The sequence below is a fragment of the Cicer arietinum genome, chromosome 1, assembly GCF_000331145.2.
Source record: "Cicer arietinum cultivar CDC Frontier isolate Library 1 chromosome 1, Cicar.CDCFrontier_v2.0, whole genome shotgun sequence".
In the NCBI taxonomy this organism is placed as follows: domain Eukaryota; kingdom Viridiplantae; phylum Streptophyta; class Magnoliopsida; order Fabales; family Fabaceae; genus Cicer; species Cicer arietinum.
The window spans coordinates 7,252,113-7,270,896 of NC_021160.2; the positions used below are offsets into that span (position 1 = coordinate 7,252,113).

The 18,784-nt window shown below is 26.5% G+C and overlaps 1 protein-coding gene and 1 pseudogene across 1 annotated transcript; both read left to right on the forward strand.

Annotated features, from left to right (window-relative positions):
- The first annotated feature begins 3,695 nt into the window (after positions 1-3,695).
- Positions 3,696-5,565, forward strand: LOC105851861 (peroxidase 15). Its single transcript, XM_012714366.3, has 4 exons — positions 3,696-3,983; positions 4,365-4,556; positions 4,648-4,813; positions 4,894-5,565. The coding sequence occupies exons 1-4, from the start codon at positions 3,720-3,722 to the stop codon at positions 5,379-5,381; spliced, it is 1,110 nt and encodes a 369-aa protein (XP_012569820.1). The 5' UTR covers positions 3,696-3,719; the 3' UTR covers positions 5,382-5,565.
- Positions 5,566-8,593: 3,028 nt separating this feature from the next.
- Positions 8,594-18,202, forward strand: LOC101493453 (uncharacterized; annotated as a pseudogene).
- The last annotated feature ends 582 nt before the right edge of the window (positions 18,203-18,784 follow it).

An 18,784-nucleotide genomic window follows, 5' to 3' on the forward strand; every position in this document is an offset into this window, starting at 1 on the left:
TATATATATATATTGCTTGCAAAAGCTAGAATTCTAGATTGTAAAGTTAATAAAAAATGTATAGGAAATTAAAGTAAAGAAAATATGTTAAATAACAAAAGAAACGAAATGGGCTCAATTTATGCTTAGCACTGTAATGAAGTACTTTAATTCATTAATAAAAGAAGGAAAAAAAGTACTTTTAACAAAAAAAATAAAATGGAATCTATACATAGATTAGCCTGCCACTGAATAATGATATCAGTATAAATATAAACTTTGCACAACTCTCTTAAAATCGAATTTGGATCACTTCAGTTTGATTTAAAAATGAGAAATTTATATTTATCATTTTGCTATTAAAACTTATTGGATTTTCCAACTTCAAAAATATACAACTGGACTTTTGTTACTTTTTCTCAAGCAGTTTAAAGCAGCTTCTATTCTCTTTTTTTTTTGTGTGTGTAAAGGGCTTAAAGCCCATCTTGCTTGATTGTATTTTAGTGGTGCCCGTGTGTGTATGTTGTTGTGATTGGTTTTAGTTAGAGAAATTGATTTGTGTTAATATAATTTAGTTGGTTTTTCTATGGTTTCTATATGCTCAAATATAAGTTTTGATTGATTAATATAGATATGTAAAATATATTTTTAGTTTTGATCAATTCAAATAAATATCAAGAGTTTTGAGAATAGAAAAGAATCTCACTTATTATTTTTATTATTTTTTCTTTGTTTGATGGTTAAGTGTAAGTGGACATTGTCTATTAAAAAATAATTCAAATTAAGTTTTTAAAGTGTCAACTAAAATTTTAAATATCAATAATTTTAAAACAAATATTATATATCTTTCTCATAATCTACACTTATTTTTTCTATTAAATTTATAAGAGTAGTTGATTTTCTTTGTGTGACTTTTGGTGATTTTTTTTATATTAAAAATAATCATATTCGATTTGAATTTGAATTTATTATACCGTAAATATCTAATTCTTTTCATTAGATTCAATCTTCATTAATCTTGATTTTTCTTTACAAATATCATTATTAAAATATTCAAAGTTTAAAAATAATAACACTTGAAGTACGTTTTATTTTTTATATAGATTTTTTTTATCATAGATAATATTTATTATGTTATGAGAATCTAATAATTTTTGTTATACCTAATCCCTATTGATATAGCTCTAGAAATAAATTTTTTAAATATAAGTTTTTGACAAAAAAAATCAATATAATAAATATTATTATTTAAATGAAAATTATACATTTTTATATTTTATTGAATTTTTTGTTTTTTCACTCCTTATAAGGGAGTATAATAAATATTAAATATAATAAATATTGTTTTTTTAATATTAAATATAATAAATATTGTTTTCTTTAAGGGAATACTATAATTTAGAACGTGGTGAGTAACAAGGTTACACCTATAATCTCATATGAAGCATCGAAACATCAAAGTTAGTCCAATACTCCAACTATAAAGTCTTTACTAATCGAATTTTTAAATGATTTGATTAGGTGGCTTTGTTTTACTTTGTTTAAATGGTTATGTCACCGAGATATGCTTGATACTTTATTTAGATGGCTCTACCTAATACTCAAAGGGGACAACAATGACTGCAAACAGTTGAACAAATAATGGCAAAGAAGAAAAAGACAAGTCCATACTTAAAAATAAAAACAAAAAACAAAATCAATATGTAAATTGGGTCAACTTTAAATTTCTTTTTTAAATACTGAGTTTTAAGGTATTTTTTATTTCGTATTAAAGTATTATCCTTTTATTTTAAATTTGTTTTTATAAAAGAAAAATATGCAAAGGAATATATTTTTGTACACATATGGCAAGAAATTTTACAATAGCAAAAATAATACTCTATTTTAAAATAACGATCGTATTTAACCATTAGATACATATTAAAAAAATATTATATGAAATAAATAGAATAATAATTTTATTAATTTTTTAATTAGTTTTTGGTATATTTTTATCATAAATAAAAATAATAATAACTTAAAAATAGTGTATGTAGTATTAATTAAAGCTTGTAATTGAAAAATAATAATTAAAATTAACATAATTAAAGTTTTGATTTCTCTATTTTTACCATTTACAGAATTGGCCATCCTATTTTAAAATTTGATAGTTTTCATCTTCTCTTAGATTTTTTTAATTTAAAAAAAAATTAATATATTTTATATAATGCCACATACGATCTTACGATATAAAATCACGTGAATATATTAATTATTTATATATTATTAATTATATACAAAAATGAATAGTTTCAGAAATTGAACTAAAAAGTTTAAGATGATTTTATTATAATTTTGTGTATATTAATTATTGAACACAATTGTATGATATATCATATCGATTAAAATATATCATATTATTATTTTTTATTAAAATTTAAATAAATAATTAAATTTTAAGATTAAGAAAATAATTTTATGAAAAAAGTAAAAATAAATAAATTAAAACAACAATTAAACTATTCAACTTTTTGAAAATAAAAAGTAATAGTCTTTTTTAACAAAATATTCTTTTACAAATATGAAACATTCAAACTCAAAATAGATTATTTTTTCATATTTTGGGTGTGTGAAATTCATACTCTTTTAATAAAAAATATGTGAGATAGACCAACACAAGTTGCGAAATTGATGTCCGAGCTTTGTTAAGCACGCCTTATTTTAATGCCACACTTATGCATATTTTGAATAAATATACTCCTACCACATGACCAACTCCATTAAAGTCAAGATTTAACTATTACTAAAAAAAAAGGTCAAGAGTTTTACGAACAAAATCCTGCTCGTGCCACCCACGCGTGATTCCACATGATCCATTCTTTTTGGTTATGATACAAATACAATGGTTTGCATCGACACTACCCAAATAAGAGTGGATTTTATCGGATAACGACAAACAGCTATGTCAATCGTGGTTGGCTAAGGCTTTTATGGGGTTTTGATAAAGATAAAACACAAAGCTTTTATGGGGTCCACATATGAGAGCAGCACTACCACTTGGCACTTGCAACTTAATTGCTGGATGATAACTTTTGGTATTGGTAGGTAGAGTATGTTCAGAAAATCAAATGTAAACTATTAATTCCAACTTATTCTAAATATTTTATTTGATTTATGTATAATCATAAAAGAAATTTGATTAGTTAAAATATAATAAATAAAATATATATTAATAAAAATAATAATTAATATGAATAATAATTTATATGAATAATAATTCATATGAATAATAATTCATATCTTCTCTAAAACAATCTCATAAATAGTGTAAATAAGACATTCAAATACACCCAAAGTTTAATCTAAAAAATTTGGACGTTGATGTATTCTGGGATTCATATTTGAAGTTCTAACTACTACATTATTAAATTAATCATAAGGTGTTATTTGTATTATCTTATACAAATATCTCTTACATTGAGTAGTAATGTTTCTTACTATTCAAACAGTGTTCATTAAAATTCACTGTTCTTTTACTTCAAAAACAAAATTAAGAAGAAAAAAAAAAAAAACTAAAATTTCTCTTATTCTTTTGCCAATAAATGTAATGATGGATTTAAAGACAATTTTCACATTTTGTTCTCTAAAAGTTGTCCTTATAAAGTTTGATTTTTCTTTAATGGTCCTTAATTTGCAATTTGCAACCATAAAAGCTTCACTAGTCATGGCCATTAAAATATTTGTTTTTGAATCTATAAATAATGGATTTTGATATGCCTAATCTCACTCACAACAACTTTAAAATGAAGTCTTTTGATCTCACATTGACAGTTTTGTGGTGTGTTGTGGTTGTGCTAGGAGGGTTACCCTTCTCCTCGGATGCACAACTTGACCCATCCTTTTATAGAAATACTTGTCCTAATGTCCATTCCATTGTTCGTGAAGTCATAAGGAACGTTTCTAAGACAGATCCTCGTATGCTTGCTAGTCTCGTTAGACTTCACTTTCATGATTGTTTTGTTCAAGTAAGCGTATATGTATTATATACTTCATACTTACTTTTTGTTTATAGATAATATGTGGTTAATTAACAATTATATGAAATTTGTATAGGAAATAGTAAAAAAACCTGTATATATAATTGCAAAGTTTTCGATATAAATTCGAAAAATGATATTTAATTTAATAATATTAATATTTGTCAATTAAACTATAATTTTATATATATATATATATATATATATATATATATATATATATATATAATCATCAAGCGCCTAAATTTATATATGCATAATAATCCACTTTTGAACATATTAGTTGAAATTGATTTACTCAAAATGGATTTATTTTATTTATTTATAATTGAACAATTTTGAATGTTGTTATATCTATAATTGTAACAGGGTTGTGATGCGTCAGTTTTGCTAAATAATAGTGGTACGATCGTGAGTGAACAACAAGCATTTCCAAATAACAATTCCTTAAGAGGTTTGGATGTTGTGAACAAAATAAAAACAGCGGTAGAAAATGTTTGTCCTAATACAGTTTCTTGTGCTGATATTCTGGCCCTTGCTGCACAAATATCCTCTATCTTGGTACGTATATCATAATTTCTATATTATAATTACCTTTAATTAACATATATACATAAGTTTCTCATTTTATCAAAGTATGTATTAATTATAGGCTGATGGTCCTAATTGGAAAGTTCCATTAGGAAGAAGGGATGGTTTAACAGCCAACCAATCTCTTGCTAATATAAATCTTCCAGCTCCTTTCCACTCTTTGGATCAACTTAAATCTGCTTTTGCTGCTCAAGGCCTCAACACTACTGATCTAGTTGCTTTATCAGGTATGCAATGTTTTTAAATAGGAACATATCAGAACATATATAGTATTATTAATTGTTATATTAATGTGTTTTAACTTCAGGTGCTCATACATTTGGAAGATCTCATTGCTCTTTATTTGTTAATCGGTTGTACAATTTTAGCAATACTGGAAATCCTGATCCAACTCTTAACACAACTTATTTACAAGAATTGCGTAAACTATGTCCCAATAGTGGACCAGGGACTAACCTCGCCAATTTTGATCCAACCACTCCTGATACATTCGACAAAAACTACTACTCCAATCTAAAGGTTAAAAAGGGTTTACTTCAGAGTGATCAAGAGCTTTTTTCAACATCTGGTGCAGATACTATTAGTATTGTCAACAAGTTTAGTACTGACCAAGATGCTTTCTTTGAAAGCTTTAAAGCTGCAATGATTAAAATGAGTAGTATTGGTGTCATAACAGGAAACAAGGGAGAAATTAGAAAACATTGTAATTTTGTTAACAAAAAATCTGTAGAACAAGACATAGTAAGTGTGGCTTCCACATATTCATCAGAGGAGGGTATGGTTAGCTCAATGTAAATGTATTAGGGTCACTACTCTTGAAATGTAGTGATTGGAGGTCCTAATAAAGAAGCTATAACTAGGCACACATTCATGGTATGTGTCAGATAGTTATTGGTATAAGTCTTTGTGGGTGAAAATTTTCTTGTATTTGAAATCTTTCTTTGAGTTGTGTTCATAATTAATTTTCTCTTTCTTGTTATGGATTTGCTTTGGCATAAACTTATGAGTCACATAAGCAATTATTTATGCGAAAAAAACTAAACAATTGATCGAGTGCGCTTATTTATATCATGCAGATTTTCTACAATTTGAAAAACTTGGTATAAAATTTAAGAACAAATTTGGGTCATTTTTAATCCGTGGTTGACATTGAACATTTTATCAAATTTATGGCTTTACCAAAATAATTAGCTATTTATTCCTTCTTCAGGCCTTATCATGCATGTATTATTTTTAACTCTTATGAGAAAAACATAGTTAATTATATTTTGTTTCTTTTAAAACATCAAAATTTTATGATAAAAATAAAAGTATTTAAAGATAAAGATTAGAGACTATTAAAACAATTTTGAGATCTACAACAACAATTAATCAACAAAATAGAAAACAAACAATTGAAGAGAAAGAACGAAAATGGAAAATGTTCTTGGTTTTCTGCTGAAAACGGAGAATGTTATGAAAACAGAGATCGATTATCGTTCTCCATTTTCTGCAGTTTTGAATATCAATGTTTCCAATCAAAATAAACGAAAACTAAAGAAAGATATGAGAAGAATAATACTCAGATTTACGTGTTCGGCCTCAATTAATGAAACATGTGCCACAGACAAGCAAACAAGATTAATCCACTATTGTTAATTGAACTTTATATGATTAAAGCCTTCTCAAGATTGATCTTCTAGTATCTATCACTATTTATGAACCAACAATACTAGCCTTTTCACTCGATTTTTCTTTACTTCCCTTGATCTTTCTTCTCTGAATTTCTATGAATCTTGAATTGCATATGTCTATCTATCTCAATCAGCAAGTACCATTTACAACCACATATTACAACATATACAATGTATTTACAACTATAGTATTTAAAGAGAAACTTCTTAACTAACTATAACTAACATTGTCTTAACTAAATTTAGTTATAACTAATTAACTCTAAGTTGTTACTGATTTGAGACACACTTCCACAAAGACAAATGGTAAAATACGAAGAAAAAAATATATACTTTTTAAATATAACAAATAAATATCTAATAAAATTTATGTAGATTTTTATTACATCACATTAATTTATCGACTCCACTTTAATCATATAATAGAGAAAATAAATAATTGATTTATACTAAAAGTTAATATAAAATTATTTTTGGAGAGTCTTTAAACTCATAAAGATAATGATTATTTTTAGTAGCTTAAAGGCGCAAATTATCATTGTATCACGACATATTGCAAAAACAGTTGAAGTAATAATGACAAGATAAGACCCCATGGAAGAATCAAAATGAATGTGTCGGAAAATGACAAAGAAAGCTCCATACTAGCGTATACTGTATACTCTATACATATATTATTAGAGCAGTTTGAAATATTTTAGAGATTTTGTATAAATTTTAATAAGTTCTTAATAAAAAAATATAATTTAATAATTAATAAAAGAATAAAACAAGTTTTAATTATTATAGAATAAATTTTAATTTAAATTTTTATAAAAAGATTTTAACTTTTTAATTCATAATTTTTTTTTAATTCCTATTTTAAAAAGTTTTTGTTAAACATTAATTTTTTATTTTTTTAATCTCTGTAAAAACAAAATAAAATAAAAAATAAATAAATTTTTTAGAAATTAATTTAAAATGTTACAATTTTATAAAAATTAAAAATATATTTAATAAAAAATACTCTCATTTTATTATATTATATTATAAAATATTTAAAGTTCTTTGATTGATGAAACTCAATGCAATCACCTACCACCACAAATCAGATCCTGGAAAGCAGTCCTAGTTTTAATGCAGCACTTCCAACCCAACCTCTCTGTACCAGAATGGTTAAATGAATTTCATTTTATTTAAATATATTTATTAATGTAACAGAGCAGTTATTACTGGAGCATAATTTTAGTAGAATAAGTTATACTCTTAGAATATAATAGTTCAGAATTTTAATTTTTATTAGAAAAGATATCTGCGTTTAATTAGTCTTCAACATAATTATAAAAATGATATGAAAATTCAGATATTTTTGTACAAATTCATTAAGTGACAATTAGCAACGGTTTTAATGGGGTCCACGCTCGTGAGAGAAGCTAGCAATGTTTGCACCTAGTACATTTGCAATTTACTCCCTCAGTTTTAAAAAATAATTAAAGATAATTTAAAAATTAAATCTATTTAGTTTAATTTTGGATTAACTATACTAATTTTTTAGATTAATTTTTGTTTATATTTAAGATTAGAATAACATTTTTTTTGATGAATTACATATTTATTTTTCATTTTTCACCCGAATGCAAAATTGAATTCTATTATAAAACCCTTTAATCTTGGTTTTTCTTTTCTTCTAAATTTTTTATTAAAAATTATAATTCAAATATTTTAAATAACATGATATGTTATTTTTTAAAAATGACAAAAGTTGAGTTTTTGCTTAGGAGTCATGTGGGAGTAGAGATATCATATGATGGGGTCTGTGGGGGTTAAAATATACGGGATAGTTGTATCGCTGATATTACTTTTCTAGTCTAATTGTCTGTTGGATTTGTGAGTATATACATGATTCTACGATATTTTATAAAAGATAGATAGATCTCTTCAATTATATCTAGAAGTGTGTTTTTTTATGTAACAGTTAGAATACACTTTATATTCTTTCTACATATTTTTTTTATTATAAAAAAACATAACATATAATTTTTGTTATGTTTTAAATGATTTTATATCAACAAATCATAGGTTAGCATATCACCGTTTTTAGTTCATAAATTTAACGAAGAAATTGTAACTATATTTTTTTAAATAAAATTACTTATGTGAATAAATGAAAATTAAAATATCAAAGGTGGAATTAATTTTGTTTTTCCTCTAAAAAAAGTGCAATTATTTCTTTGTATAGATGTCAATATTTGCAGTTGTAGTTTAATAACTGGGTAATGTTCTGACCATTTATTACAACCACAAAGCTTGAATAGTCATGGCCATTGGTACATCTATAAATAAATGCTTAATATTTCATAACTCTCACAACAACCATGAATTCTCTTCGTTACATAGCAACATCTCTATGTTGTGTAGTGGTTGTGTTTGGAATGTTACCATTCTCCTTAGATGCACAACTGGATCCATCTTTTTACAGCAAAACATGTACAAATGTTAGTTCTATTGTTCGTGAAGTCGTAAGGAATGTTTCTAAGACGGATCCTCGTATGCTTGGTAGTCTCGTCAGGCTCTACTTTCATGACTGTTTTGTTCAAGTATGTATATTTTTTAACTATAATTTATTTAATTAATTCCCTTGATACATGTGAACTAGTCTATTAATAAAGTAGTATATAGTACACTACTTCATGTATTATATCCTAAATACAAGCATCTTTGTTAAAAATAAGTAATACAATAATCTATGTATAATATTATTATATGTGATAACTTTTAAATTTTAAACTCAATAGTTTATTACTTTAGAGGTTCAGATTAGACACTAATTTTTTAAACTCAATATGTGATGAATGTTTTTAACAGGGTTGTGATGCATCAGTTTTGTTGAACAACACTGCCACTATTGTGAGTGAACAACAAGCTTTCCCAAATAACAACTCCTTAAGAGGTTTAGATGTTGTGAATCAAATTAAGACAGCTGTGGAAAGTGTTTGTCCTAACACAGTTTCTTGTGCTGATATTCTTGCCCTTGCTGCTCAAGTATCTTCTAGTCTGGTATATATTGCCCTATATCCTATACAACTATATGCAGACACTTACTGTTTAAAAACTATTTGAAACTTTAATAATAATTGATGAAATATTTTTAAAATATGAGTCACCCTTCTCTTCATTTTTACAATTGAGACAATTTTTACAATTGAGACAATGATTTGATCAATGCTAACTTGATAAAAATAGAGAAAAATGAATGCGTCTCTCGAATCTCAATTCGTCAAATCGGTACTATTATTTATGTTGCTATGAGAAGACATATTAACTTATATTTTTGAAAAATATCATTCGTTGTTAAAATTTCAAGTGTTTTTTAAATATTAATCTACCATAGACACCGGTCCACTATACAATTTTGCGTACTACTACTGTATAGATTCAACATTAATTAATTTCAAATGCAATTTCTTATGGATTCTAAAATAATTCATGTCAAATATAATGTTTATTTCATTTCAATTATCTCAATATTTCAGAATTGAGATTTAGATGAAATAATAACGATTATTTTATAGATGGTTGCAATCAACTACTAAAAATCATCATATAGTTAATTAAAATAGCTTCTAGGTGTTCACCAACAACAAAAATGGCTTCAAGGTCAAAGGTACTTTTGATTTATTTTTATTTAGGAAAAGGTACTTTTGATTACAATTAATAAAAACTCATTTCAAAATTTATATTGATGTTATTCACAAGAATATATACTAACTTTAAAGTCTTAGAAGTTTGTAGTCTTTAAAAATTAAATTTACCTTCAGTCTTATATGTATAAGAAAATATTGAATTAATAAAAATTAGGAACAAACTTTATAATATAAAAGATAAGTACTAGATAGTACTTCACAAGGCTAAGAGCAACACTTTTTGTTTTTGATGAAATAATAGAAGTATATATTGACAGGCTGGTGGTCCTGATTGGAAAGTTCCATTAGGAAGAAGAGATAGTTTAACAGCAAACCAATCTCTTGCAAATCAAAATCTTCCAGCTCCATTCGACACATTGGATAAACTTAAATCTGCATTTGTTGCTCAAGGTCTCAATACTACTGATCTAGTTGCTCTCTCGGGTATGTAACATTCTTACATGTGGTATAGAAAGTTTGTGACCATTAATACATTTAAATTAATATTACTTATAATATAAATGAGTATTGAAATATATTTCAATTTCAGGTGCTCATACATTTGGAAGAGCTCATTGCTCTTTTATTCTTAGTCGATTATACAACTTCAGCAATACTGGAAATCCTGATCCAACTCTAAACACAACTTATTTACAAGATTTGCGCCAAATATGTCCCAATAGTGGACCAAATAACCTTGTCAATTTTGATCCAACAACTCCTGATAAATTTGACAAAAACTACTACTCTAATCTTCAAGTCAAAAAGGGTTTGCTTCAAAGTGATCAAGAGTTGTTCTCAACATCTGGTGCTGATACAATTAGCATTGTCAACAAATTCAGCTCTGACCAAAATGCTTTTTTTGAGAGCTTTAAGGCTGCAATGATTAAAATGGGCAATATTGGTGTGCTAACTGGAAACAAAGGAGAGATTAGAAAACAATGCAACTTTATTAATCAAAAGTCATCAAATCTAGCTACTATGGTCTCCGAAGAATCATTTGAGGCTGGTATGGCTAGCTCAATATAAATTCAGGGACATTCTTTTTCCACTTCACATACACTTTAGAAGTACACCTTTTAAAAAAACACATTTACCGTTTAGAAGTATGTTTTATAACAAAAACATAGTTTTTTCAACATAAATATACTTCTGAACACAAATGTTTAATAAATAAATTAGGGTGGTTGCACTTGAAATCCTATGTTTAATAAAAAAGTTATAAGGAGTAATGTTCATAGTCAATTTCAAGTGCTCTGTATGTGATCATCAACGGTTTCTTGGTATTATGAGACTTTATTTGCTACTGGTGTTCCTAGTCAATTTCATTATTCTTGTTTCTAATTTGCTTTAGCATAATTTTGTTAGTTTTTATAAATTTTTGCCAAACAAAATTTTGAGTACTTTTGAGTACACTCAACTCATAAGTTCATAATTGGGTTATTCAATGTAAAAATGTTGCTAAGCATTTTGTTGGTAAATTTTTCTTTTAGATTTAGATGACAACTATGCTCTATGTAGCACATGGCTCATTCTAAAAGAAAAGGCCCAATGAAAAAATTATCCCAAAAGTAAATTAACAAATGTATTTAGATCAATTTGTGAATAATATATTTAATTATTTATTATAGAAAATAAATAAATTGAATGAAATGATAAATAGTTAATGATGTTATAAAAAAAATAAGATAATGATTTTATAAAAAATAATAAATTTATTGATTATATTGATGTATTTAATTATTTTTAAAACTATAAATGAATTGAGGGATCTGTAAAATAAATGAATGGAGGGATACCTTCACTTATAGTTTCTGTAAAAGATAAATAGATTAGATATGCTTGATAAGCAAAATCTACTTTTCTAAGATAGTGATCATGGGTGTCATAAGGCAAAAGTAGTTTCAAGGTGGCAAAAATCATCATTGTACCATAAAGAAAAAACTGTTGAACTATTTTATTCATAGAGAAAATCAAAATAAAGATATTCAAGTTGTTGATAATTTAAATTATTTTATTAATTTATTTTTGTAAGAAGATAACTTATTTATAATTTTAATGTACAAAATATTTATTTTAGATCTAGAAAAAGATGTATTATAAATAAGAATTAGTTAGTAAATTAAAGAAATAATTAACACAATTAATTCTTTTTAGAAGTCTTAAAAAAGAGAAATAAATTTTTTAAAGAATCTTTTATGAACAACATAAATAGCAATGAATTTTATCCTTATTTTTTGTATACGAGGAAAAGTCAACGTTCGAGAGAGATTCCTCACAAAGGGAAAATATTTTGTTATAACACAATCGTCATAGTTACCACAACATAAACTTTTACATAAAAATGGTTAAATATAAAAATAATTTTTTTAGAAATAAAATAAAAGAGATTAAGATAAGAATAGAGAAAATTGGAACTTTAGTATTTTTTTTTCTTAAGTGTGTTTTTACAAAATAAGATAAGCGATGCTTACGGAACAAGCATATGTAAGTGAAAGAACAATATTAAATATTCCAATTATTTCATTCACTAATGACAATGATGAGAATGAGAATTATGGGAATATGGAAGACCGAGAAATGGACATCTACTAACACATAATATTCATAACATTCTCCCTCCACAAGGATATGCCTCACTAAAATTTTACTAAAAGAAAACCCAATGGAAAAATATTAAGATGTTGAAGATCAATTTGTTGTATCAATTTCTCAAATATTCTATTTGGAAGTGCATTTGTGAAAGATCTGCAAGATTATCACACGATGAATTTGTTGAACGCTTATATCACCACTCTTTTAAAGATCATTAGTAAAAAAAAAATTTAGATAAATGTGATTTTTTCGATCTTCTTTAATGTACCCCTCTTTCAACTGAGCAATGCATGCAATATTATATTTATAAATAGTTGTTGCATTTAATATTCCATAAGACAAACTACATGTCTATTCTCGAATTGCCTCATGTAGCGCTAAAAGTTGTGCTAACTAGATGATCTTGTGGTTTGTTTCACATATCTTCACGAAATATTGTACCGCCACATGTAAATAAGTAACTTGTTTTTGATCTACAAAATATGGGGATTTGAAAAATTACCTCCATTTGCATAATCAATCATTTCGAGTTTGGGACCTTTGGGTTAAAGTTAATACATATTCATTGTACCTCTAAGATAACGAAATATATGTTTGACTTGATTCCAATGTGTCTGTGTAGGTGAAGAATTGCATCTTGCTAATAGATTGATTGAGAATGATATATCATGATGTGTGTAATTAGGAAGATACATAAGTGTTCCAATCGCACTAAGATATTGTCAAAATCGTCTCAATATTTTTGTAGATCATATTCGAATATAAAAATTGGACTCATAAAATTACAAAATCTAACATCAAAATTCAAGGTTTTAATATTTAGTGATGAATGGTGGCGTCTAGTAGGTTGCAGCTATCACAAATTCAACTAGATATTTATTCTAGGTATAAATATAAAATATTATAGTGTTCAGCGTACAAAATTAGGATATCAGTATAATTTTTTTCAAATGTCAAGATATACTATAAAAAAAAAAGTTGGGGTCATTCCTAACTGGGAGCCCTATGTAAATGTTCTAATTGCACAGGTTAATAATCTACCTTAGATATAGTACTTTATGACCAAACAATTCTTCATCCTCATCTCGTGGTCTGAAAGTATCTTCTTGATATACAAAAATTTATTTTTTTAAATGTTCAATTTGTATTCCTAGACAAAATTTTGTCTTTCTCATATCGTTCATTTGAAGAGTTTTTATGATATTTATGTCATCAATTTAGTGCCATATTTCTTCAACCATATTTTTTTTTATATTTGAAATTCAAATAAGTAATGTTTGTTTTTATAGGCAAATTCGTGCCGCCCACGTTCGGGTTGAGCAGAACCATTAGATTCGGATAAAATATTAATAGATTTCATCGATTATGATTCGCGGTTGGGTTTTATGGGGTCCACCACAGACAAGTGTTGTCTACTTGCTTTGCAGCTGTACTTTTGGTCAATATTTTCACCTTATTAATTTTCTGACTATTCATTGTAAATTTGCAATCACATGCCTTTACTACACATAGATGCCCATTTATCTATCTATAAATAAATGCTCATTATTATATGTACAATCTCATCACTCTCCCAACCATAAACATGAACTCTCTTCTTTTAGTAGCAACAGCTCTATGCTATATTGTGGTTGTGTTTGGAGTATTACCCTTTTCCTCAAATGCACAACTTGATCCATCCTTTTACAGCAAAACATGTCCAAATGTTAGTTCTATTGTTCGTGAAGTTGTAAGGAACGTTTCTAAGACGGATCCTCGTATGCTTGCTAGTCTTGTCCGGCTTCACTTTCATGACTGTTTTGTTCAAGTATGTGTATACTTTAATATTTCTCCATATTCATTCATTTACCATATGCTCCCAAGTTTAATTACTGTTTGCTTATTGAGTTCGATTAAGTTATAAAATTACACGCACCTTTACTTTTGACTTCTTCTTGGGAAAGTTTAACCGGGTCAAGAAACTTTTATTATATATATATAAGTATTTTGTTATATTTGTACTATTTAAATAAATAAATTAACAATTATTTTTATGAATCAAATAATAATTTGTAGATATTTATATTTAAAAAAATATCATTTTATGTAAAATAAATACTATTTTTATTGTTTATAAATATTACACTAACTTTTATTATAAAAAATATTTAATATTCACCATAATAAATAATAAAAATTTATAAAAAAATAAATTATAGTTTACTTATATTTTTTATAAATAGTATTTAGTTGTTATAAGTTTTTAAATGATAAAAATAATTTATTTAAAAAAATATTATTTAACTATTAATTTAAATACCAAGTGTACGTATATATCAAACATATATATCTACAGTAGAATTTCTTATAACTGATTTGATGGTTAAGTGATAGAGTGAAAGAGCCAAATTATAAGAAAATACAGGGTTTTTCACTCCCACAAGATACTATTTATATCGGGGTATTTCAAAAAACTAATATATTTGAGAGTATAAATATTTGGAGCCAAACAACAGTGTTTGATATTGTCTCCAACTTCTATGCGAGAAGATGTTCAAATTTTTATGTAAAATGAGTAAAAAAAAATTGATGTATTTATTTTAAACTATAAAATAAAATATCAACTTTTTTTAATTCATTTTTATATATAATATTTTTTTTGTATTATGCATTCTTTTACAAACATAATATGCTTTCTAATTATAGCACTTATTACAATGTCGCCAAAATTATACAAATTTAGTTATGCAATTTTTAACAAAATATAAGTAAAAGATAGTAAAACAAATTTTGATGTATATTTGTTTGGACTTAGTTATATTTTGGGACCGAGAGGTACTATTTATTTTTAATTTTGTTGTAGATATAAAAAGGCTTAAACATATACTTCGATCCTTACAAATATACATTTTATTGGTTTTATAAATTTTTATTAAAATTTGTCACTGTAATTCATTATATAGCCAATAATTAAAAGATTAAAATTAAATATTATATACATTACAGATGCTCATTTTAATAAAAATCAATTTTACAGAAATTAAAATAAAAAAGCAAGAATAAAAAATAAACAAAAATAAATAAATATTAAAATAAAACAAAAATATCTATATCTAACCATATATTTGAATCAGATAAAAATAATCTACTTTTCAAAAGATATCACTTCAAGAAAGTACAATAATATGCAGAATATATGGAGCCACTTGTTCACGAGAAAAAGCATATAGGACCACTTTTAAACTCACCCATTGAAGTTTTTTTAAAAGTAACTTTTGGTCTACAATATTTCACATTTAGTGTACACCCATTTGAGCCTCTAATAAAAATATGAAATATATAAAAATAATTGTATTTATCATTTAAATTATTTTTTCACCATCAACCACTACCATTAGTGGCGTGTCAAATATGTGTCTACATATATGGACTCTATACTTATTATTATTTTTATTATTATTAATAAATATTTTATATTGTTTCTTAATAAAACATTTTTTACATGATGAATGGTTTGAACAGGGTTGTGACGCATCAGTTTTGTTGAACAAGACTGATACTATTGTGAGCGAACAACAAGCTTTCCCAAATAACAACTCTTTAAGAGGTTTAGATGTTGTGAATCAGATCAAGACTGCATTGGAAAGTGTTTGTCCTAACACAGTTTCTTGTGCTGATATTCTTGCTCTTGCTGCTGAATTATCTTCAACTCTGGTATATATACCCCAATATCTTATATATTACTACTAACTCCAAAGTCCAAAAAAACTCATTTTCTCTTTGATGAAATAATATAAGTATGTATTAATTACAGGCTGGTGGTCCTGATTGGAAAGTTCCATTAGGAAGAAGAGATAGTTTAACAGCAAACCAATCTCTAGCTAATATAAATCTTCCAGCTCCATTCGACACATTGGACAAACTTAAATCTGCTTTTGCTGCTCAAGGCCTCAACACTACTGATCTAGTTGCTCTCTCAGGTGTGAATGATATTTTTTTTTTAAAAATAGGGGTGCATTTCTATATATCTCAGTAATAATATAAATGATTATTGATTTATATATATTTCAATTATAGGTGCTCATACATTTGGAAGAGCTCATTGCAACTTATTTGTTAGTCGATTGTACAACTTCAGCAATACTGGCAGTCCTGATCCAACTCTAAACACAACTTATTTAAAAGATTTGCGCAAAATATGTCCTAATAGTGGACCAGGCAATAACCTCGCCAATTTTGATCCGACGACTCCTGATAAATTTGATAAAAACTATTACTCTAATCTTAAGGTGAAAAAGGGTTTGCTTCAAAGTGATCAAGAATTGTTCTCAACATCTGGCGCAGATACTATTGACATTGTTAACAAATTCAGCACCGACCAAAAAGCCTTTTTTGAAAGCTTTAAGGCTGCCATGATTAAAATGGGCAATATTGGTGTGCTAACTGGAAACAAAGGAGAGATTAGAAAACAATGCAACTTTATTACTTTCCCAAATAACAACTCTTTAAGAGGTTTAGATGTTGTGAATCAGATCAAGACTGCATTGGAAAGTGTTTGTCCTAACACAGTTTCTTGTGCTGATATTCTTGCTCTTGCTGCTGAATTATCTTCAACTCTGGTATATATACCCCAATATCTTATATATTACTACTAACTCCAAAGTCCAAAAAAACTCATTTTCTCTTTGATGAAATAATATAAGTATGTATTAATTACAGGCTGGTGGTCCTGATTGGAAAGTTCCATTAGGAAGAAGAGATAGTTTAACAGCAAACCAATCTCTAGCTAATATAAATCTTCCAGCTCCATTCGACACATTGGACAAACTTAAATCTGCTTTTGCTGCTCAAGGCCTCAACACTACTGATCTAGTTGCTCTCTCAGGTGTGAATGATATTTTTTGTAAAATAGGTGTGCATTTTTATATATCTTAGTAATAATATAAATGATTATTGATTTATATATATTTCAATTTCAGGTGCTCATACATTTGGAAGAGCTCATTGCAACTTATTTGTTAGTCGATTGTACAACTTCAGCAATACTGGCAGTCCTGATCCAACTCTAAACACAACTTATTTACAAGATTTGCGCAAAATATGTCCTAATAGTGGACCAGGCAATAACCTCGCCAATTTTGATCCGACGACTCCTGATAAATTTGATAAAAACTATTACTCTAATCTTAAGGTGAAAAAGGGTTTGCTTCAAAGTGATCAAGAATTGTTCTCAACATCTGGCGCAGATACTATTGACATTGTTAACAAATTCAGCACCGACCAAAAAGCCTTTTTTGAAAGCTTTAAGGCTGCCATGATTAAAATGGGCAATATTGGTGTGCTAACTGGAAACAAAGGAGAGATTAGAAAACAATGCAACTTTATTAATCAAAAGTCATCAAATCTAGCTACTATGGTCTCCGAAGAATCATCTGAAGATGGTATGGCTAGTGCAATATAAATAAAGGAAGCTTTTTTTTCACCTCATATATACTTTAAAATTACACTCTTAGAAAAATATATTTTTCTAAGATGTATGTGTAGTTTTTCAGAAATGTGAGGAAAAAAAAGTCTCCAAATAAATTAGGGTTGTTGTTGTTGTTGAAATCCTATGATTAGAAGCCAATCAGAAAGTCCTTTTTGTATTATGAGACCTTCTTTTCATGTGCTCTATATATGTAGTAAATGGTTCATTCCAAAACAAAAAGGTCCAATAACAAAGTTATCCCAAAAGTAAAATTAAAAATAAAATTGAATTATAAAATGTTGAAGTTATAAAATAAAAAATAAAGGCAAAATTGTGTAATAGAAAGTGAAAAAATAAACTACACTAGGTATTATCTTAAAAAGTTAATGTCGACGTAGCCATATTTTCATCTATATTTGTTATGAAAAGTTGTAAGTAGATATCTTTCTTCTTTGTTTGGCAACGATATGGTGCATTAAGAATTAGAGAAATAACATAGTTTAACTCCGCTAAATAATTTCTTATAATGTTTATTTTGATTCTTTCATAACACTTACAAACATTAAATTAATCTTCTGTTACTAAACATTGTGTACCATTTAACAACGCTTTTGAAATACATATACTTTAGGGGGTGCTTTTGGAAGTGTTATCATATCCCATTTTTGTGTTCTGTAAAATTGAATTATTATACAATTTTTAATGGCTCTTCGTTAACCACACGTTATAATAGTTAACATAATTCCACTGCTTACTTACATTCACGATAATACTTAACCAAATGAGTTATCTTTCACACTCATTCGACAATTAATTCAAATT